General features: G+C 50.6%; 1 protein-coding gene across 2 annotated transcripts in view; it reads right to left on the bottom strand.

Moving 5' to 3' along the window:
• Positions 1-22843, bottom strand: part of Polr2H (DNA-directed RNA polymerases I, II, and III subunit Rpb8) — a 136942-nt gene that overhangs the window by 66943 nt on the left and 47156 nt on the right. For both annotated transcript variants that reach the window (XM_089549596.1, XM_089549597.1), the window contains exon 2: positions 13286-13369. In XM_089549596.1, coding sequence (XP_089405722.1) covers positions 13286-13369 — 84 coding nt within the window. The remainder of the gene's footprint in view (positions 1-13285; positions 13370-22843) is intronic.

The raw sequence follows: 22843 nt of genomic DNA, 5'->3' as shown, positions 1-22843 counted from the left end.
GCGGCAATGTGTAATGCAGAGCTTCTACACAACCGCTCTGGAAAAAAAAAACACCGTACTTACTACCGGTTCGCCCCAGTGCAATGTTCTCAACCACGGCAGTTTTGCGAGAGATACCCGGAACCGCCACAGCGGCTCTCGATGAACGATCTCGGGGCGAAATTCAAGGGCATCTCAAGGACAGCGAATGTGGCCTTCGAAGCGCGGGCACGCGCACGGAAGCCTGAAACAAAATGCGTCGCGACCACAGCGCAGTTCGATTCCCGGGAGCAAACAAAGCACGTTTTTTTTTCAACTGAACTCGACCAACAAGTCAAACCAAGCAACTCGCCGCTGTTGTTCACATCTGTCCCCTATTATGCTCTCGAACTGCTCGAGACAGTCGCGACATTCTATTAGTCATGGACGCTAGCCGCATGGAAAATACTCTATCCGTTAAACGGCAATGCGCAAGCATGGCGGTGCCATACTTAATCATTTATATACTCATTCACAAATACACAGCGGTGTCTTCCATCGAGTACGCCTCTTAAGGTGGCGGTTCCACTGCCGCCATCTTGCGAGTAGTTCAGATTCTGCCACCAGGCTACGACACTGATCCATCACTGAGAAAGTGTCTACCCGTCTTGCCCCGAGCGACCCGAGACTGGTTTTGGCTGAGATGTTGAGATATGTGTCCGGTCCTTTCTTGACCCGCGCTGCGTGAAGGCTTTTTTTTTTTCTTGCTGCGCCTGCCTTCAGAGGATTACAAACGAACCATGGCAAACCCGGCTGCTAGTCCCCGTCGTGCGTGGGGGGAGGTGTTGGCTGGGGTGGTTTGGGTGGTTCCGCATGCTTCTTTCTCTGCCTGTCCCTTGCCAAAGCCAAAGAGAGTGGGGCTTCCTTTATTCGGTCTATGGTTCCGGAAGGGTGAAGGGAAAAAGTTGGAGAGCCGGGGCAAAGAGGGTACCGTCTTTGTCCAAACGGGAACAGAGGACTGTTTCCTTCCCTCTCTTGTTTAGCCTTGGCTGAGTAGCCACAGAAAGGTGTACCGTCGATGTTACTATCTGGAGGGCCTCCTTTGAGGGAATGTGCCGTTTCGTTCTTGAGTTTTACCCGACTACAGACTTTACTGTTTTCAATGTCGTGACATATATTAGTGGGAGCAATGAAAAAGAAAAAAATAATGCTGCCCAGCCCGCACAGCAAAAGGCACAACGTAGATACAGTGGAAACTTGGGAGAGTTAGTGATAATTGTCGACATAATTGCACAGCGCAAATTACTAAGTAAGCGAAAAGAGAAAGTGGACGCCAAAAATAAGGAAGGTGTGATATAAAGCAAATTATTTATCTTTATGTTCCATGTATATATTTCTAGCGTTTTTGTTTTGTTTTTTTCAATGAACCTTATTGTTGAAATCGGTGCCTTTCTTGTGTCCTTCCTTCCGCCCTCGTCTTTTGCGCGTGCAATCACTTCGTCACTGTTGATGCATAGTAATATTAGTAGTAGTCGGAAAACTCCTGGTCTAGAGTGTAACCTGCAAACTCTAGAGCTGAAAAAAATATATTTTTTTTATCAAATGGTATTGCATTTATGATAAGAAAACTATAACAAAGACAGCTATACAATTTAGTCAACGCTCAGCGGATGCCTGTCCAACCTTATAAACTATGGTTGGTAAAGAAAAAGGCAGAGAGAAGTGGGCAATTGTCAATTTCTGTTTACCTTTGAGATGAATCGACATTGCGCAAGAGACGTGAAATTGCTTTTGAGAGGGTTAGCACCGCAGGGTGTCGGAATGTGTTTACCTCAGAAGCAAATATTCGTCGTGCATGCGGCGGCACCTTGCAACCAATTCCGATCAACTTAGACGGAATATTGCCAAGGTTCACAAAAATGCAGTATACAGCTAGATGCATACCATTCACAAGGCGGACTCGAGACTTTTTTATAGACATTGTACGAAGAACGTGGGGGGGGGGGAGGTGTGCAGGAACGCTGCCAAAAAAAAAAGGGGGTCGGCTACAAAGCGATAGTTCTGTAGGCACTTAGGGCGACCCCCTCCCCTCTCTCGTTTGGACCCTCAACTGCGTGCCCTTATTCATTTTAGACGTACGTCTTTCTTGCATACAGTTTGCATCATTAGGTTGCTTATTCCCTCCAGAATTTTCCATCGCGTGCTGATATGTATATCTTTCTTGCCTTGCGTCGATTTGACTCGATTTGGTTGGATCAAAGATTGAAAAAGTGCGCCCTCGTATGTGTGTGTGTATGCGTGCGTGTCCACGCGCGCGTACCTGGAAACTGAAGGAACAGCTGCTATTTTCACACCGTTGTCAGGCAACTATAGCCTCGTTTACATGAACCCGACATCGGCGGGTCGAGCCAGGAGATCAAGTTGAGCAAGGTCAGCCCAACTTGACAGCATGTTTACATGAACTCGATTTTAGCGAGTCGCGACTGGTTCAACAGCAGCGGCACCAAGCGTCGAGCTACAAGTCGAGCGGCGCAGCGGGAAAGGGCAGTGGCAGCCTGGAAGATTGCGGCATGCACGGCTGCCTCGGAGGTGCTACGGCGCAAGCGAATAACAGGTTCGCATTTATCACCTCCCCTTCCACTAACCAGACTCCGACCGGTTTACGTGCTATCTGCTGTTGGCGTCGAGTGAGTCAACCCACCCCCTGCAGCGGAGTTGACTGTACTCGCTCCCTCGACTCCCGGATCCGACTCGCTTACATGAACCCAGTAACCGGTTTTCAGCTCAAATCCTCAGCTCAACCCGTCATGTAAACACCGTTTATAACGTGCTTGTAATCATTTTCCGAGAATTTCTTTTCCTGCGGCGCTAGTCTACCCCGCCTGCCGGAGGGGCGCGCAGCAAGGGGAGGGGGCAGTCCTTTGTGCCAGTTCCTGAAAAGGGGACTTCTCAGCAATATAGTCGGTTGCAACAAAAGAACGAAGAGGCACACGCAACTCAGAGGGAGCTCTCCACCCAATCACGTCGATTTGTGTGGCTGTGCATGCAGCCAAGCCTGCGAAAGAGAGCGAAGGAGTCGGCGATTTGTCCCCGTGTCGCCGAGGGTGGGTGTCATTTGTTCGGGATAAGGCTAAAAGAATAAAAAAAAATTGCTGAGGCTCAGCTTGACTAAGCCTGGGGAATGCGAAGCATATTAGTGGCTAGGCTTGGTAATACATGGCTTTCCTTGGTTGAATACTTGGTCATTTTAATACAACCACTAGAAGCCTTCGTCGTGGGGGAAGACAACGGCATGGCTACAGCGGAACGCCGACTAACCCCGAGACGCGCGTTGGGTGAGCGCCTGGATTGCCACGGAAGCCGCGTCTGCCTGCCCGGTGGAGCGAGCGTTTCACCTACACCGAGTGTGAACGCGCGTTCGAAATGCGCGGGAATGCGCGGGTGTGACGGCTAGGGGACCCACGGCGACGGCGCGAGGTGGAGGCCGGCTCTCTCATCCGATGTCACGTGGTGTGACGTCACGGTGTCACGTGGCGTGACGGCTAGAGGTCCCACGGCGACGGCGCGAGGTGGAGGCCGGCTCTCTCATCCGATGTCACGTGGTGTGACGTCACGGTGTCACGTGGGGGTCCCACGGCGACGGCGTGAGTGGTAGCTCTAGCAATATGCTTCGCATAATAACGCAAAAAGAAAGGAAAATATTTTGCTGCCCTGGCATCTGCCATCGTCTCTAGGAGCACCTGAGCTGGAGCAGGGGAAAAGACAGGGAGAAAGGCGAAGGTACTAGTAGGTGTGGTGCCCCGTTTATTGTCTCAGCTGCACTGGCCACTAAAGGGGGAGGGGGGGGAGATGCTGGGGTGCTCACCTTTCTCATATGTCCGCGCGAGAGCGCCTTTTGCGCTAAAGCGCTGAATGTTACAGGTGGGGCCATATTCGGCAACAGACGGTCGTGGCGGCTTCAGTCTCCACCGGTGCTGTCGCGGCGCGCCTATGGAGACCGAACAGAAAACTGTTCGGTCGACGCGCTTGGCTGGGCGGTCTCCTTTGATGGGCATGTGCTGCTTCGTTCTTGAGTTGTACCCGTCTTATATACCACATGGATTCATTTCAGCGGAGGAACATGGCGCCCTCTGAACCACGCCATTTGAAAGAACCACGTTTGAAAGAAGTGCGAGTCTAGTTCAGGAAAACTGCACCTGCTCCATGGTTAGTGCTGAAATAGTGCAGCTGCAGCCGCCATGGAAGCAGATGATGGTTTTCAGGTTGTGATAAACGGCGGAGACTCAAGTAACTTTCACTCGTCGACAAGCTAGAAAGCTGCTCGAGTTCTGCGAAGAAACGGATCGAGGCTGGTTCATGGCAACATGTTATTGTGATGTGGTGTTTGCACATTTCTTCATGAGATACGAGATGTTGGCTGCCGCTGATGTAGGCTGTGAACAGCTGGCTGCAATTCATTGGCATCGCAAAGGCTAGCGACGACCAGGCCTGCACTCGACCATCCGTTTTGGAAGCAGACAGTGCCAAACTGCGCTCAAAGTGCCGGAACTAGCGGTACACACCCGCCGCACCCGCAGAACTTTGCCGAACTGGTGCAGTGAGTGCAGGCGAATCGAGCGCTCTCCAACTTCCCCTCCACAGCGCTAGCCGGAACAACGAACAACCGGCAGCACGAAGCGAAAGCATGTCTTCCCTTTCCTGTCGCTTTAGCAATGCCAAAGCTGTCCTCGAAAAATAATACGACGTCCAGAATGCGTTTCCTAGCGTCAGGTGAAAAAAATTGGCAGTGGCTTAGCTCTGCTATGCCTGGATATACGTAGCGTAAAGCGCTCCGGTGTTTCGGCCGCACGTTTCGCCTTGGCTGCTCGACGACGAACTGCCAGGCGACAACCTCGGGATCGGAAGAATTTACATTTTCCAGTCTTCTGCGCGGTTTGGCAGCTGCTCGACTCTCCTTAGCTTACCAGAGCTTACATGTTGAGCGCGACCGTCATTTCTCCGCGCACCCTCCTCGCGCAGGCGCAGTAGCGCGCGGCGCAACTGTCGTAAACACGAGGTCACGCGTCGGAGAGGAGCGCACCCCGGCTACCCCGGCGGTGCCGGCAGCGAGGAGCTCGCACCGGCTGTGGCGAGGAGGGGACGCACCTGCGGACCTGCGCCTCTCGTGACGTCACGCGGTTGTCGCGCATGCGTATAACACGCGGCAGCACACTCGCGCGTAGTGTGGCTTTACTAGCTTTACGCTACAAAACAATCCAGGAAAGCAATATGGCGAAAATCTGCTTGGAAGTTCGACACACACTACATAGGGCAAAATCGAGGGAAACGTGCAAACATCATAGAGATATCGTTCCCTCTCGTGAACACCTCCTGATTGTAAATGTTTAGCAGCGCCACACTCGTTATTTTTTTGAACTGTGATTATTTAGTACACGTGCATGTGTGTAGATGGCGCTACTTACTACATTTATCTACCTTTACCGCATGTCGCTGCGTTATTGCTATTATTGTTTGTATTTTGTGGACTTTGTTGTTGGCAATTGTTGCAAGTTGATTAAAAGAATGAGAGACCGACATTTTAAGAGTATATTTGCCAGAAAAAAAGAAGCCGCGGAACGTTTCAAGAGCTTGTGCCCTTCATAAGGAGAACAAAAAAGGTAGCTAAAATCAACTAGACATTGCGCATTCCCCAAAAGCCGTAGAGTAAAGGTGATGCTTAGCCGCGTAGAGCGAAGTATTAAGTTTCTTCACGCAAAATCTCAGAGCTGCCACGCGCTGGTTACCTGAACAGTATTGCATTCCGTTTTTAACTATTTCGAAAAAACACTAACTTTGATCAGGAATAACTTTTAAACTAAACAAGGAAAATGCATGAAATTTTCAGAATGGATGAGCGATTAGACGATCTCAAACTGTACAAAAAGTCGCCACAATGCAATGCATATCCCAAAAGTTATTGCAGATTACATTGTTCTGTTTTCTATGCTTTTCAAACAAGCGTGGCTAATAAACTAATCTATACACGTACTTCTACATGCTTAAATATGCGCACTAGCATCACATCTCAAAGTATGTCGAAAGATATTTCTCTAGGTGCAAGAGGTTTTTCACAATTTTGCATTTCCTGAGACAAGTTGAGCTCAACTGCCAGTTTTCATCTTTGCGTTTTCTTTTACAGTTGAAACAAACTTGCAGCTACCGTTAAACCAAATGCATCTTTTAAAAGCAGAGAAAACTAGCTTTTCGGAGATATCTGAACCATATTTATGAAGCGAACGAGCGAGGTACAGTCGACGTACAAATATCGCCAAAAATGGTTCCCGCTCACCGTCAGAGTGGGACCGCCACCTTAAAGCGATAGACCTCGCAGCAGCTCGCGACACCTGGCGGGGAACGGGCCGCTCATCCGACCACACTGCAGCAACGCTATCCACGTTTTTCCGATGTTGATGAGCGCTTGTCACAGCCGGTTACCGTGCCCTTACAGGGGGTGTCTGTGCAACACCGGTAAAAACGCAGAAATATCAATACCACAGCTAACGGATGTGCTCCTATTTAAACCAGAACACAAGCAAACGAACCGTAAGAGGCAGTGAATTGTCGCCGACGTCAACTTCTCCAATGTACACACGTCTGTAGTCCGTGGCAGGGAAGACGCTAACCCATTACTAATCCACGGGAACGATAGAGGCCGTTTCCAAAGTAAGAGCATTTGCTCCTATGGAAGAAGGCCTTTTTCCTTCGTGCGCTGACGTCGATAAGGCGCATCAACATCACACCGCGTTCAAGTTTCTGAGCGCTTTGTCCTCGCTATATCTAACTCTTATTAGCTAAAGACGTGCAGCTCGTATTCACCAGACAACTCTGCTATAATGACTCAAAAGACCACAGGATGCGGAAAAGGGATTCCAGCGCGGCGGTCGGGGCTGTCACCCTAGCTAGGGTCGAGCATAGTTGCACTCTTTTTTTTTTTTGTTCTACTTGAGAAAGACTTCTTGCACTGAGCGTCAATATGTTATACTGATCCTTTCGTTAGAACCCCCCTCCCACCGCCCCCTTTTTCTCCACAATAAAAAATACAACTGGTAACGCCATAAAGAAGAAACAACTGAGAAAGAGAAAAAAAAAATTTAACGCACTGTACAGAAACCTCTATTTGAACTCTCGACCTCAAAATAAAAAGGTACACAAAATGCCACGGCAGAAACCGCATTTTACCGCAAACTTGTTCAGCTCTAGCGGTTGTGCGACTCCACAGCACTAGTGAGTCCCTGATAAAAAACGCGTGCGAGGCGCGCGTAAATCGCGAGACCTTATCCTAAACTACAGCGTACCAGATGATAGTATTCCAGCACACTGTACCTAAACCACCCTTAAAGTGCATCGCCCCACCACATGACGCCGAGCGCTTGATGTCACACGCGCCGCTGCCGCATTCAGTCGATTCAGTACGGGCATGCACATGCTTCGTGCGCCCTGTCGTACACGCAGACTGGTGCTTCCACTGCACCAGCAGTGAAGTCTCGCCTGGCTCCAAGCCCCGCGATAATCGAAGAAGCTTTATGCAATGATTTTCTCGCACAGTGAACAATGACATATGTCGTTCTACTCGTTACTTCTGCACTGCACAGGACACCTGGAATTTCCGCACCCGGAAACGTGCATATCACACCTCACACGCTTGCAGCAGTGATACTCGATAGTATCTGGCGCTCTATGAGGCGTAACAGAAGCATACGCTAGTACAATGCTTACGGAAAGCAGTAATTGGCGACCGGAGGCATTAGCGCCTTCGTCTATCAAGTTATATCGAAACTAAAGCCAGCCATTAAAAACTACAGTGATAAGCTGGGTCGTGTCTCTCGGGCATACCACAATGGCCACGCGATGGACGGCACACAGCCGCACAAGCTGACGCGCAAACGCGGTGCCTAACGACTGTTGCCAAGGCTGGCTCCAGCTGCGCCCGAGCCTAGCAACGCCTTTCGAATAGCGGAACGTGAAGTGGCCCCACCTAGAGGCAACGGGACAAAGCGCGGCGCGAAACTTTGGCGCCAGCCGGCAGAGGTCTCCCCAGTCGCCCTCTTTCCTTCTCCCTCCCATCACCCCTCACAGAACAAGGGAGGGAAGGTTCCCTTCCTCCAGTACGCAATGCCCTTTGCCTTCCCCCACTTTCGCTTCGTTCTCTGGAAGATTCGCAGGCATCAAGGTTGCGTAACCGCGCGGATCAGGCGCTTTCCGCGGGCGATGGCGCAAGGGACACGTGCCCGCCCTTCGATGTCGCAGGCAGGCGCGCCTACCGCCGTGCGGACGCAGCCCGCTCATCGCAACACCCACGAAAAATCCCCGCTCTGGCCACGTTTCAAAAATATACGACGCTATTTGGTCCCACATTTTGGCAGCATACATACTACCACGTCATTTGTGTACGAAAAATCAAACAAAGCCTAAAGTTGGGCAAGTTGGATAACATCTGAGAGAGATTATCCGGAGCTTATCAGCAGCGTCTGCTCCCTTCGAAAAGGCAGACGAAAAAATACCCACGCGGTGCACCTGCAAGTTACAGGTTCCGCAAGTGACGTGACTAAAGAATCCAATCCAGCATATAATATATTACCCTAGTAGCTGAACGGCCCCGTACAAGAAATTACGCAGAAGTTAGGCCACACGTAAAGCAACACTAGGTTTAAACGACGGTGGGAATTTATACCGTACGATCGAACACAGAGCCTTACAGAGCCAAAGATAACGACGGGAACCCTAATAGGTACTAGTGCTGCTGCGGAAGAATTACAAGGCCCGAGGCGCTTGTGTTTCCTTGTAACTAGAACGCAAACTAGAACTGCTACGGCACGCAGCCCACTAACACACCGAGAGAGCAAAGCCGCGGGCCCACGAAGTGGAATATTATCACGTGACGGTACGCTGATTTTATTGCGTATTCTCGTCGGCGACGCTAGTCCAGCGCGACGGCGCTTATGATCATCACGTGCCTAGAAGAGAAAAGCGAAAGAGAGAGCGACGACGAAAACGGCGATGTGCGTACCCGACGAACCGAGCTACGCGACCAGGGAGGGATAAAAAAAGAAAAAAGAGGGGTACGGCTGGTGCCCGCGTGTGTGTCGGCGGGTAGAAAAGAAGAACGGGGTAAGGGCGGCACATTTCCGCGTAAGAAAAATGAGCCGCAGTATCTCTTATTTTTTTCCTTTTTTTTCCCCCTCTCCAGGCAGCCACCAACGACACGGCTGAGAACACGTTTCGACGCGGAAGACGAGCAGCCGCCCGCATGGGTTATGCGGGGAAACCAACCACGAGAGTCAAACAATGGACAGAGAAAATAATGACTCAAAATGAGCGAAAATCTACCCAGCACCGCGTCACCTCTAATGCTTCAGCCCGGGAAAGAAGCGAGAGTAGACAATACTGGAATTAAACAAAAAGAAAGAAAAAAATGCAGGTTACACGAATGGCACGCTGGGAGCAACAGCTCCAGAAACACACTGCTACTGATTGACATTACTGCTGAGGCTATCATTTTTCATCTACAACTTCTTCCTTTACTTCCAAGCTCCACATGGATAACACGGATAACCAACACCCCTACACTACAGAAGGCAGTTTACACAACACGCGGCTATGTAAATAGTGTTTACTCATACAGATATGGTCTTTACTATTTTCCAGGTCAGCTCTTCAGTGTGGCTGCCGCGGAAACCTGGAGTTTAAGCCCCTGAATGTATTTCCGCATAAACAAAGGACGAAAACAAGTATCCCGCCATGGTTGCTCAGAGGTTAGGGCGCTCGCCTACTGAGCCGGTGTACCGGGGTTCGAACCCGGCCGCGGCGGCTGCTTTCCGGGCGCAACGCAAAAGGCACTCGCGTGCTGTGCAATGTCACCGCACGTTAAACATCCCCAGGTGGTCGAAATTATTCCGGAGACCTCCACTACGGCACCTCTTTGTCCTTTCACTCCCACCTTCCTCCCTTCCCTTACGGCGCGGCTGAGGTGTCCGCCAACAAGTGAGGCGGCTACAGCGCCTTTCATTTTCCAATAACCAATCATCACGAAAACGGATATCGATGGAAGCACTGCATTATGCCAACAGGAAATAAGTGAGAACGGAGCGCCGTAATGCGGCATCACAGGAGACGAAAAAATTTCAGATTCAAGGTAGACACCTAGTACAGCATCGGATGGGATCCACACGTGGACGAGCCACGGAAAGAAGCAAATAAACTCGTGCGTTCAGACTAACACGAGCGTTTACACACTGACCCCTTTAGCAAATTAGCTCATGTCAACAAGTTTTCAGGACTTCTGTATTATTTAAACCCACAGCTGTGTATGTATACTGCTGTTATAAAGTTAAAAGATAACCGACCGCGACACACCCTCGTCTCAGATGCTCAAATTAACTGTGAGTGCGGCCAAGATAAGGAAGCCACGCGGTTCGAGGTAGTAAACACGCAGCGGCGCGCCAGTGGTCGCTAATAGGATCCAAACCGGATATGGCAGTTTTTTAGCAACTAGACGGAATGGAATGCTACAACTATCCTCCAAAGCTTATTGCAACTTATTTGAGGAAATGGCGGCTACCAACCAGTCATTGCAATTGACCAGGCAGGCATTTAGCTTCCGCAAGGTATCGACGAGCAACCCATGTACGAACGAACGCCATCGGGGAAAACTTCTGGGGAAAGGAAAAAGGCACATCACCTCCTGCCCGACACGAAGTCTGCATTCCAGAGAAAGGAAAACTGGTGCTTGTGAGAATTAAAGGGTACAACTGTAGCGGGCGCGGTAAGACCGGCGGTGGTGACAATCGAACAAGTGAGGGGTTCTTACAGCCTGTCAAAATAACTGTGCTCCCCGTCAGAAAACGAAGCAAACTTTACAGGACACGATTTGGGTCATCGGTGCTCTCTAAGCCACTCACTTTTACAAAAATTCAGGGGGCACTTTGACTGTCTAAAGTGGGTAGAGGCGGAAGCGTTTTCCGCACCACCTTCGCTGTTTCTGTGGCACTGGTGGCGTCACATATATTTGAGTACTAATTACTAAGTGATGGCAAATCACTAATTGTTTGTTAATTACTAATTAATGCCTGAATACTAATTAACTGCTAATTAATGACGCTTAAGCTTCGCCTTTAGGTGTGGAACGCGACAGCGCGTTGTAGCGCTGCCAGGGAGTCCATGAAACGCCACCACCTGTTCGGCGCGATGCCTTGCCCTTTGAACGCAACGCTTTTTGAGGAAAGGAAATGGCGCAGTAATTCTCTGTCATCTCGGTAGACACCTGAACCGCACCGTAGAGGAAGGGAGGTGGGAGTGAAATTAGATAGATAAAGAGGAGCCGTAATGAAGACAATGAAAATTGTATTTGAGGAAAAGAAATTACGCAGTAACTGTCTCACATATCTCGGTGGACACCCGTCAAAATTCAGGGGGGCACTTATTTGACCTAAAGTGTGGTCACTGATGTGTGGTTAAGATGTTAAGCTTCGCCCCTAAGAGTGGAACGCAACAGCGTCTTGCAACGCTGCCAAGGAGTCCATAGAACGCCATCGCCCATTCGGTTCTACGCCTCGCTCGTCGGTAAATTGGTTTTTGAGGAAAGGAAATGTATCAGTCTCTCATTTGTCGGTGGACACCTAAACCTCGCCGGAAGGGAATGGAGGAGGATGAGAGTGAGTGAAGACACCGTATTCACTAGACGCGACTTTGTTCATTCCGAACCATCGAGCTGGCATGGTGGAGTGGATATAGCGTGCTCGTCTCTCACGCCGAAGACCGGGGTTCGATTCCTGAGCTCGACCAATTTCTTAATCGATTTTATTGATTTATATGGCCTGACTAGTAAAGCTAATTAGGCTAATTAAGCAATTAACTAAGCTCAGTCCCACTTACTTGGAGCATCACTATACGATCCCTTCAATTGGTTGTATGGTTACTAGCCAAAGTGCAATTGGCCCCGTTTGAAATTCGCGCACTGTGACGTCACGACCGTTTCCACCAATTGAAAAGCGTGACATTTTCTGTCGACAACTGCTGCTTACAACGATGAGACATTAAAGGCTTCCGCCTTAAAATATAGCCAGCACGTGACCGATAGCGCCATCTTTTCGCACATTAACGACCCCGGGAACAACGATGCCTGGCAGCACCGACATGACGCCACAACTGCCCACTACGCGAGGAAAGGATACCAGCCACGACTCCGCTGCCAGCCGGGCACACCCAAACACAAATATACGCCAGCGGACTCCGACTATGCCACCATCGGCGGCACGTTGCCGCTGCAAGCGTGACTAAACGCAAAAAACGACGCGGCAGGCACGAAACAGCCTCGCTATGTAATTACACCCGGGTGCCACCGCGGCACGGCACGGCTCCTTTCACAATCGCCTATGAATGTTTGCGCGAGCTAGCGCCCTCTCCGTCACTGCCACGCAACTCCTTACTCTTCCTGGCAAAAAATGGGGGGAGAGACATGCAAACACCACGGAGCGAGGAAAATGGCATAGGAAATGTAATAGTAAAAACTCCAAGCTCAGGACCACCTCTGTAACCCAGAAAAGCTCACAGTGACACGCATGCTTGCGACATCTAGCGGCCGAAAAGACAACCGCAATATCCAAGCTCAAAGCAGAACGCTGGACGCTTACACTCCTGCCACTGATGCCGCCTACGCGCTTCTCGCTCCATCGCATCGAAGTCAGAGCTGACCGTGCTTGGAAACCAGTCAGTTCTGATCCTGCCACCAGTACCCTATAAAAAGAACACTAACCTCACACAAAAATTAAGGCCCGGTTGGTTTCCACAGCACCTCCGGCAGCGAAGCACGCCATGCGAGGGCCGTGGCTAGGCTTTTAGATAAGTTGGCTTCACCGTATGACAGAGTTTGGCGTGGAAATTGAGTACAAGGGATCGTAAGCCGCCCTCAAACACACCCCACGTAGGCCTCGGCGCACGTTCTACAGCGCTAGCGCTGCCAGCAGGTACCAAAGGCTGCGCAGATGACCCGTCTCCGCCCGCGAAAAGTGATTAAGAGCGCCGTTAGAAAAACCGCCACTTGCAGAGGTGCGGCGCGCCGTTCGATATATCGAATAACCAGCGAAATGGGAGTTCAATATACTGTACGACTTTCCTATACTTTCACGCAAGATTCCCAAGGGGATTACCTACGTGTTCGATATATCGGGTAATTCGCAATATCCGGGTTCAATATATCCTAGCTCGACTGTACAGACAAACAACGCCAGCGACATTAACGACCTAGGTCTGGAAGTTAAGCGCCGCATTCAAGACTTGCAGGAAGACTCACCCAGGTCCACAGGGTACAGCATGGTGTTCACGTCGAGGATGAGGTCCATCTTGAAGGACTCGCTCTCGCAGTGGAGGCGGCTCACTGCACAACAGAAATAGAGAAAAAAAAAAGTTAGCGAGTACAGTCACCGTCAGCACTAAATCAAGGGAAAAAAAACGCAGTCGCCGTCGTATGTTAAACTAAACAAGCGACTGTTTAGCATAAATGCAGACCTCTAGGCGAAATGTCTGCACCGACATGCACGCGCGCAATGTTCTATTCATGAAAATACACTGAAAGGTGGGCACACATTTTCCTCGAAAACTGGTACCCAGCGTGATTATTTTATTTTTTTATTTAAATGTCTTCTTTGTTTCGGTAAAGAAGGCGACGCGGCTACCGTGGAATTCTACAGTGTCCGCAGACAGCTGTTTAACAGCCTACAAACCTTTCCAACCTGTGCGCCACCGCATTGCTCCGTGGATTGCTTTTCGCAGCTGACGCCACCAAACATTCCCCGGACGTCGCATTTACTGTTCGCTAATCCGGTGTGCGCCTTTGCGATAAGCGCGATGGACTGATATTGCCCGAGGCAGAAGGCACTACAGTGAGTAATATGGCGGCGCAATGGCCGAAAAGGTTTCCAAAAATTTACACGACACCCAGGCCGAAGAGTCCCACAAAATTCCTCTTGCTTAGGCTTTGTCAAGACGGCTTTACCTCACGGTTCTACACTGCCAACGCATGTTGTAAGAGTTGCGGATGAAATCGTCGCAGGCATGGCACAACACGTTCCCTCCTCTGCATGATGAAACACGAAGTCAGCGACTCGGCTGCCTTCGGTCAAGTCAGGGCGCAAGTCTCCTTCTAAGTTGAGTAAGATTTATGACACATGATGAAGCTGTCTTGCGACCAGTGCAAGTGAAGTTCGAGCCAAGTTACATTTCTGCACTCGGGGGTTAGGCTGACGTGCTCTACCCCCACGTTGCACGAGGTGGGGAGACTACGTGGCGAAACCGCCAGCGCGGTAACGTCTCTGAATGCGCTCTTCGAAAACTGCCAAGAAAACACCCTTCGTGTTCCGACGAAGGAACGGTGAAGCTATACAGGGAGGGGCGATTGCCAACACGGCTCGGCAACGCTACTACCCAAGCCTCCAAAGCTAGACACCGTCCTTCTCTTCCCAATGCACAGAAATAAAACAATTAAACAACAACTTGCTAAAATAAGTCGCTTGCATGTCATCATCATCATCATCAGCCTGACTACACCCACTGCAGGGCAAAGGCCTCTCCCATGTCTCTCCAATTAACCCTGTCCTTTGTCAGTTGCCGCCACTGTATCCCCGCAAACTTCTTAATCTCATCCGCCCACCTAACTTTCTGCCGTCCCCTGCTACGTTTGCTTTCTCTTGGAATCCACTCCGTTACCCTTAAGGACCAGCGGTTATCTTGCCTTCGCATTACATGCCCTGCCCAAGCCCATTTCTTCTTCTTGATTTCAACTAAGATGTCATTAACCCGCGTTTGTTCCCTCACCCACTCCGCCCTCTTCCGATCTCTTAACGTTACACCTATCATTTTCCTTTCCATAGCTCGCTGCGTTGTTCTTAACTTAAGCTGAACCCTCTTTGTTAGCCTCCACGTTTCTGCCCCATAGGTGAGTACCGGTAGGATACAGCTGTTGTATACTTTTCTCTTCAGGGATATTGGTAAGCTACCATTCATGATCTGAGAGAACCTGCCATATGCGCTCCACCCCATTCTTATTCTTCTAGTTATTTCCCTCTCATGATCCGGATCTGCGGTCACTACCTGCCCTAAGTAGACATATTCTCTTACTACTTCCAGCACCTGGCTACCAATTGCGAACTGCTGTTCCCTTGCTAGGCTGTTGAACATTACTTTGGTTTTCTGCATGTTAATTCTTAGCCCCACCGTTCTGCTCTGCCTGTCTAACTGGTTGATCATGCTTTGCAGTTCTTGTCCTGAGTGGCTTAGCAAGGCAATGTCATCAGCGAATCGCAAATTACTCAGGTATTCTCCATTAACTCTTATCCCCAACTCTTCCCATTCCAGTCCCCGGAATACCTCCTGTAAGCAGGCAGTGAAGAGCATTGGCGAGATCGTGTCTCCCTGCCTGACACCTTTCCGTATTGGAATTTTATTGCTGACTTTATGGAGAACTATACTAGCTGTGCAATCGTTATAAATATCTTCCAATATTTTCACATAACACTCTTCCACACCCTGATTCCGCAATGCCTGCATGACAGCTGAGGTTTCCACTGAGTCAAATGCTTTCTCGTAATCAATGAAGGCTATATATAGGGGTTGGTTATATTCTGCGCATTTCTCTATCACCTGATTGATAGTGTGAATGTGGTCTATTGTCGAGTATCCTTTACGAAAGCCTGCCTGATCATTTGGTTGACTAAAGTCCAAGGTTGTCCTGACTCTATTAGCGATTACCTTAGTAAATACCTTGTAGGCAACGGACAATAAGCTGATTGGTCTGTAATTCTTCAAGTCCTTGACGTCTCCTTTCTTATGAATTAAGATAATGTTAGCGTTCTTCCAAGCTTCTGGTACTCTCGAGGTCACAAGGCATTGCGTATACAGGGTGGCTAGTTTTTGTAGCACAATCTCTCCTCCGTCCTTCAACAAATCTGCTGTTACCTGATCCTCACCAGCTGCTTTCCCTCTTTGCATTGCTCCTAAGGCTTTCTTTACTTCCTCCTTCGTTACTGGCAGGATGTCCCATTGCTGTGCTCGACTGCCTCTCTCAGTAACTTGATGATTACATTCGCTCCTGTATAGATTTGTGTAAAATTCTTCGGCTAATTCAACTATCTTATCCATATTGCTGATGACATTGCCCTGTTTGTCTTTTAGCGCATACATCTGGTTTTTACCTATGCCCAGTTTTCTCCTCACTGATTTTAGGCTACCTCCGTTCCTTAGAGCATGCTCGATTTTCTCCATGTTAAACTTTCTTATGTCGGCTACCTTGCGCTTATTTATTAACTTCGATAGCTCTGCTAGTTCTATCCTGTCTGTGGAGTTAGAAGCCCTCATGCTTTGGCGTTTCTTAATCAGATCTTTAGTCTCCTGAGATAGCTTGCTGGTATCCTGCCGAACCATCCTACCACCTACTTCTGCGGCGCACTCTGTAACGATAGCTGTAAGATTATCATTCATTGTTTCAACACTACGGTCGTCATCTTCAGTTAAAGCGGAAAATCTGTTCTGCAGCGACATTCTGAATTCCTCTACCTTCCCTCTTAATGCTAACTCGTTAATAGCCTTTCGCTTCACCAGTTTCCTCCGTTCCCTCTTCAAATCTAAGCTAACACGAGACCTTACCATTCTGTGGTCGCTGCAACGGACCTTACCGAGGACCTCCACATCCTCTATGATGCCAGGTTGTGCACACAGTATGAAGTCTATTTCATTTTTAGTCTCACCATTGGGGCTCTTCCACGTCCACTTCCTGTTTGCTCGTTTGCGGAAGAAGGTATTCATAATCCGTAAATTATTTCTATCTGCAAACTCTACTAATAACTCTCCCCTACTGTTCCTAGAACCTATGCCATAGTCACCTACCGCCTTGTCTCATGTGAACCAGCCTTTATGGTCGTCCATTCAAAGATCGGATCACTGTGCAATGGCGTCAAGGTGAAATGTATGCACTTCTTTTTTTATCACAAAAAGATGTTTGTATCCTTCTCCAGTCCCAGGATGATGCCCAATATAGCCTGCACAATTTCTGACACAGGGACGCTTTCTCCGTGACGTTTCCTAGAACGAAACCACCGCTTAAAGAGTCCAAAATCACTATTTCAAGACAAAATTGATTTTTTTTTCTTGCCTATAATTAGGTTTTGCTATACATCTGCAATATGAGCTGTGACCGGTTGAGAAGGAGAAGAGGACTCGACCAGCCCGGAAAATATCAGTTCATTGTTCACGTAGACCCCACTTCTCAAATTTCTAATTGAATATAATGAACGAATTCCGATTCATTGGCAACGAAGAGTGAACAATCCTTTAAAGTCCAAGCCAGCACATTTCGCTCCGCCCGCTTTACGAACGCAATGCTGGGGCTGACCCCCCCCCCCCCCCCCCCCCCCTTCCATCACGAACGAAACCGTTTCAGTCGCTGCTTAGCGTTCCATGGGAGCGATTATGCGAGTAAAGCAAGATTCGCAGTGTTAACCGACGCCCAGTATGCATGCGAACGCGCAAGGTGAAGAAACCCACACCGTTAACGGGGAAAACGGGATGCTGCGACGCCCCTATACTACGGCTATTTATGTTTTCTTTTCAGCCCATCACGAAGCGAAGCAAGAATACGCCGTAACCCGTGTACGTGACGGCTCGGTGCGCGCCTTTATTATATATAGGGCGCCCCGACTCTGCCAGAGCGCTGGCAGGGAGGGGGACGACGGGAAACCTGGAAAAAAAAAAAACGAGCCGAGGCCAGAAGCATCGCTCTCCTCGCTAGCGCCGCCGAGAACGGCCCAAATTCCTTCCAAAGTCGTGCCGTACCTTACACCGGTGGGAAGGAGCCAACCGGATATCGGCGACGGAGGAATAAAAAGACGTCGGTGTGAAAGACTCTCTGTCTTCGCGCCGAGCACACTCCGTTTATCTTCTTCCGGGCCCCAAAGTCTTACGTCTCAGTGTTTTGCATCTCAAAGGGAACGGCCGAGGGAAAGTGGGGTGAGCAAGGAGGAGGAGGAGGTGCCGCGGGTGCAGAGCGGGCCGTCTGTGTGCCAGAAACCTAACAGTTCCTTGTTGGACGAGTTCCACGTTTCACCAGCCTTCTTTCTCTATTCTTTTTCGACACGTGATCAACAGAAGCAGCAAGCCAGGGACTTTCTGTTTTTCTCTTTCTTTCTTTTCATTCTATCTCGGTCTTTCCCGTCCGTGTCCTATATGCTTCCTTGAGGCGCGAAGAAGCGCACGTTTTTGTTCCGGCCGGCAGACACAAGGCAGTCGTAAGCACGGTTCTTCTACGGCGGGCGAGTGAAATACGACGTGGCGGGCCTCCAAGGGCAGGCAAACGTAAAGAGGAAAAAGAACCAACAAACCAAGAGAAAAGAATAAGAGTAGAAAGCGTTTACAGCAAACCTGGCGCCATGCGAAAGTCGAATGGGAAGCAGCTCGATAAGGGAACAAAGCCACACGTGCCTGCCCTGGCGCATTCCCTGTCTCAATTCATGGTGACGCGCGGGACATATAACGACAAGAAAAAAAACGAACACCCTACCTTCATTCTTTGAAGACTTTAAGCTTTATAAAATCAACGAGTACACGGCAGAACAAAGAAGGAGTGCCGGCAGCCCGGCCACCCCCAATGCGCATGCGCAGATCGCATCGAGGGCGCCAGATGGCGCCAGGTACCAGGCAGCTCCCTCCCACGCCTGCCGCATCGGGACCAATCAGCGCGTGCTCACTGGCGGCAGTGGGTGGAATCCCGGTACTCCGGTAACGGTAACACGGTATACGGTATCCTAAAGATGTCTCTTATTGGACACCTGAACACCGTACCAGGGGGAAATGAATCAGAGAGCGAAAGAAGGCAGAGAGAGAGAGAAACCGGCGCACATGCAAAAATCTGGCTCCAGGATGCAGCACGGGGAGATAAACTAACACAACAGGAGAAGGAAACGCGAGACGAGAAAACAAAAAAAAAACGAAAGAAGAAGCGAGACAAGGCAGCTGCAGGCGCGTACACGCTCACACATGCAGATCTCCTGCAGGGCAGAGCGACGAGACAAACAGGAAGAAGAGACGCAAGAGGAATGCGTGCAAACGACGACACGAGGCCGGAACACGATCAGCTGGCGCGACGTCGGAGAGAGTGAACGCGAACGAAAAAGAAAGCCGTCGGAAAATGGACGAGAAAGAATTACAGAAGAACAAAGAACTCTAGATACGAGCGACAAACGCCGGCTGCAAATACTTCAGAAACGCACTCCAACCGAATGCCCAAAGAAAAGTAGTCTATCCAGGTTAGCTTCTCTGTTCCTCCTTTTTTTTTGTGATTTCTCGATCTTCCTATTGCAAGCTCCACGTGAATAAGCACGGACAACCCACCTCTTAACTACGTGGCATGCAATGTACGCCTATATGATGTCGACAGCGTTGTTAATAGTAATCCTTGTAATCCGGGTGACGCTACAAGTCCACGAAGGATACGGGCATCGGCGTTCCAGCTCGCATGCTCCTCATGCTCCGTTCCTACTGCCCTACCCCCCCTCACCACTATGTTCCGCTCCCCACGTTCGGCCCCACCACCTTCCCCCAAGCGTAAGAGCGCAGAGTCGAAAGCGCACCAGGAAAGCACGATCACACAGGTAGCACATATTACCGAGAGGGACCACTCCAGTGTTTAATGCACCCTGGCAATTTTCGCAATGGCCAGCAGGAAAACTTGAGGGTTTCCTGCTACGACCGAGCACGATGCCGACGGTTCTGATTACCTAGAAGAAAGCGCCCGATAAGGCTATCCCTGAACAAAGCATAGCAATACTCAGCTCGGAGCGGTGTCCACCCGGCGCGGTATAGCTCAGTCGCTGTGGCGCTCAGCAGGTGAGCACGAGGGGTTCCAAGACAAAATCCCGACCACGGCGACCGGCTTCCCATTCAGGCGAAATGCAAAAAAGGCCCGCGCGTTGCACGTGCGATGTGCCTTGCAGTGCACGTTAAAGAAACTCCAACTGGCCGAAACGAATCCAGAGCCCTACGCTGCAGAGACTCTTTCCGTAGCGATTAACGTTTTACACCCCTCCGACATCCCGTGCTTGTAGTTCGCATCAAATGACATCATCGCACAGCGAAGTAACGCGACCTATCGTCATCGCTCACATGACCCACACTTCAAATTTATGCTCGCAAATGAACCCCGGGAGAACGCGTCATCTTGCAGCATCTTCCGACATTTCCCTCGCACAAAGAGCTAACGCCGAAGCCCGTGTGTCGCATGACCTGAAGGTCCCTGCAACTTTTCCCCCTCCCACTCAGCCTAGCCATTATTTACCGCCTAATGCACTCGGCCGCAAGCCCCAAAGCGTACAGGTGGCAAACGACAGCAGTAGCGGGGGGCAAAGCGGCCGGCCGCCCCCGCGCAAAGCCGGCTTTTCTTGGCTCGAGGAAGTCGGGTGGGGGGCTGAAGAGGGAGAAGGAAGGAGGGGGCTGAAGAAATCGATCCACGAAAGCTGCCAAGCACGTCATGCGAGTGACGTCAATGGTCCCCGTCCGTGTCAGCTACGCCAGAAAGTCGTGTTTCCGCGTCCGCACGCAACCGCGCATAGCGCCACGCGAGAAGCGTGGGCGTAGGTATACGTTACACCGCCGCAGCGGGACACGAGAGCCGCCTGGACGCCCGGGGACTTTCCGTTGAACCGACACCGGCTGCGTACACGGCAGCGAGCACCTACGGCGACGACCAAACATGGCTGTCGAGGACGAGAGTGCACTGGCAGGGTCTTAGAGGGAAACTGCAGAGGTTTTAGAAATCAACGAGCACTTGAAATAGTGAAGTAATCGCCGAGTAAAATCCGGACGCCCTTCAAGCTTCTCCGCAGCGCACAACGCCAAGTGTGTGTGTGTGTGTGGGGGGGGGGGGGGGTCGCATGATGACGTCATCGAAGGTATCGGTAGATTTTCAACGCACAAACGCCTGTTTTGAAGGAAAAAAACAACGTCACCGAAGGCAAACAATGCCGAGAGTTGTTTGGCAGCATCTAACAAGTCAGGGCAGGGTGCGGCTGACGACAGCGGTAATTTGAAATCATAGCTTCCGTGACGTCACGCTGATTTTCCCTGCACTCCTCCGGTGCATTGAGGAGAAGCGCAAAATTCAATCGTCGATTACGTCACTATTTAAAATGCTAGTGCAAAAACACTTGGCACGCTTTACCTACAGCCTATAGAGATTTGGATCTTGAATGTCGCAAAATTCTCAAAAAAGTGCTGCAGTTGCTCTTTAACGGCCCTACGTCGCCCACTACCTTCGCAATTGCCTTTCCAATCCTGTTTCTATTTTTTTTTTTTTTGCCCTAAAGAGAAACCTTCAGAGAGAAATCTGCCCAGAAAAAAAAAAAAAAGAAACAACGTCGGCGCCGCGGCATGTCGCCACCGAAAGCTCCCAACGTGTAGCCAAGACAACTGTTGCTCCGGTGCACCGGGGCCCTAACCTGCACCAGCTGCGCCTGACCTGCAAGCTGCACCAGCTACTCGTGAGCCCTACGCTGTAGCAGTTGCACCAGAGTTCTAAGCTCTACCTGAGTCCCAAAGTCCACGAGCGGCTACACTGATGGTCACCACCGTGGAATACTTCCCACTAACCCGTGTGTAAATGTCGATGAGTCAATATGGGGCGTGTTTGACGGTGGGGGGGACATACAGAGCTCCATCGCAGTAACGGCCTGGGTATACGAAGGGTGGCTGGTGACAGGAAGCTACGCGGTGGCGCCGCATTGTCGGACAACGACGCCAGTCGTTGGGGAGACACAAGGCTCCGTTCCCGTTGCGCCGCCGCGGTGGCTCAGTGGTTATGGTGCTCGGCTGCTGACCCGAAAGACGCGGGTTCGATCCCGGCCGCGGCGGCTGGAATTTCTTTGGAGGAGAAATTCTAGAGGCCCGTGTACTGTGCGATGTCAGTGCACGTTAAAGAACCCCAGGTGGTCGAAATTTCCGGAGCCCTCCACTACGGCGTCTCTCATAGCCTTGGTCGCTTTGGGACGTTAAACCCCCTAAACCAACCAAACCAACCAACCGTTCCCGTTGCTCCAATGTCCGACTTCTACAATCTCTGTACACAGCCACAACGAAAAGTACCGCTACGCCCGCGAGACACTCTCGATCAACGCGGTACTCCCTCGAACAGTAGATAAATCAACACACTCGCTCGGGGCCATCCAAGGGGTTTCGCGGCGCAGCCGGACAATAGCGAACGGTCACGGCTGCCACTGCAAGCAGCAAAGAAGCAAAGAAGAAGCTGCAGTACACGTCCCGCCCAGGCGCCTCTGCCGACATTGCACTGCCAAGGAGATGAAGGGGGGAAGGAGAAAGGAAGGAAAGACGAGTGGCCGCTGCTGCACTGCTGCCGTTGCGCTTCTCGGCGGGGCAAGGTCGCCGCCATAAAAATAGCGCCGCGAGTCCGCACAGCGTTTCGCTGGCGCCGCTGCCGTTATACCACCGACGCCTGCGCATCGCCACCCGAGTCACGGCCCGGGCCCAACGAGAAAGAACACCGCGAAACGGGAACAGCAACAACTCAGCTGGCCGCCAGCTGTTCCCCCGCTCTTTTCTTTTTGTTTGTTTGTTTTCCTTACAGCCCGGTCCGATTATTTTCTCGTACCTACCTCTGCCAGAGGCCAGTGCGAAACGACAGACGCCTGCTCGCGGAATGCGTTGTGTAAGCAGGGGGGGGGGGGGGGGGGGGGAGAGAAAAAAACAAAAAACAACGAAGAGATGATAGCGAAAGAAACCAAGCGAAGACGGATGTGAAAGAGCACGGCACCCGTGAAGCAGAGTCGGCCATGGAGCGGGATCAAGTTCAGTC

Source organism: Amblyomma mixtum, chromosome 6, assembly GCF_055824585.1.
Source record: "Amblyomma mixtum isolate Tamu chromosome 6, ASM5582458v1, whole genome shotgun sequence".
NCBI lineage: Eukaryota > Metazoa > Arthropoda > Arachnida > Ixodida > Ixodidae > Amblyomma > Amblyomma mixtum.
The sequence above is the reverse complement of the archived record's forward strand: the minus strand, read 5'-3'. Positions and strand labels throughout refer to the sequence as shown.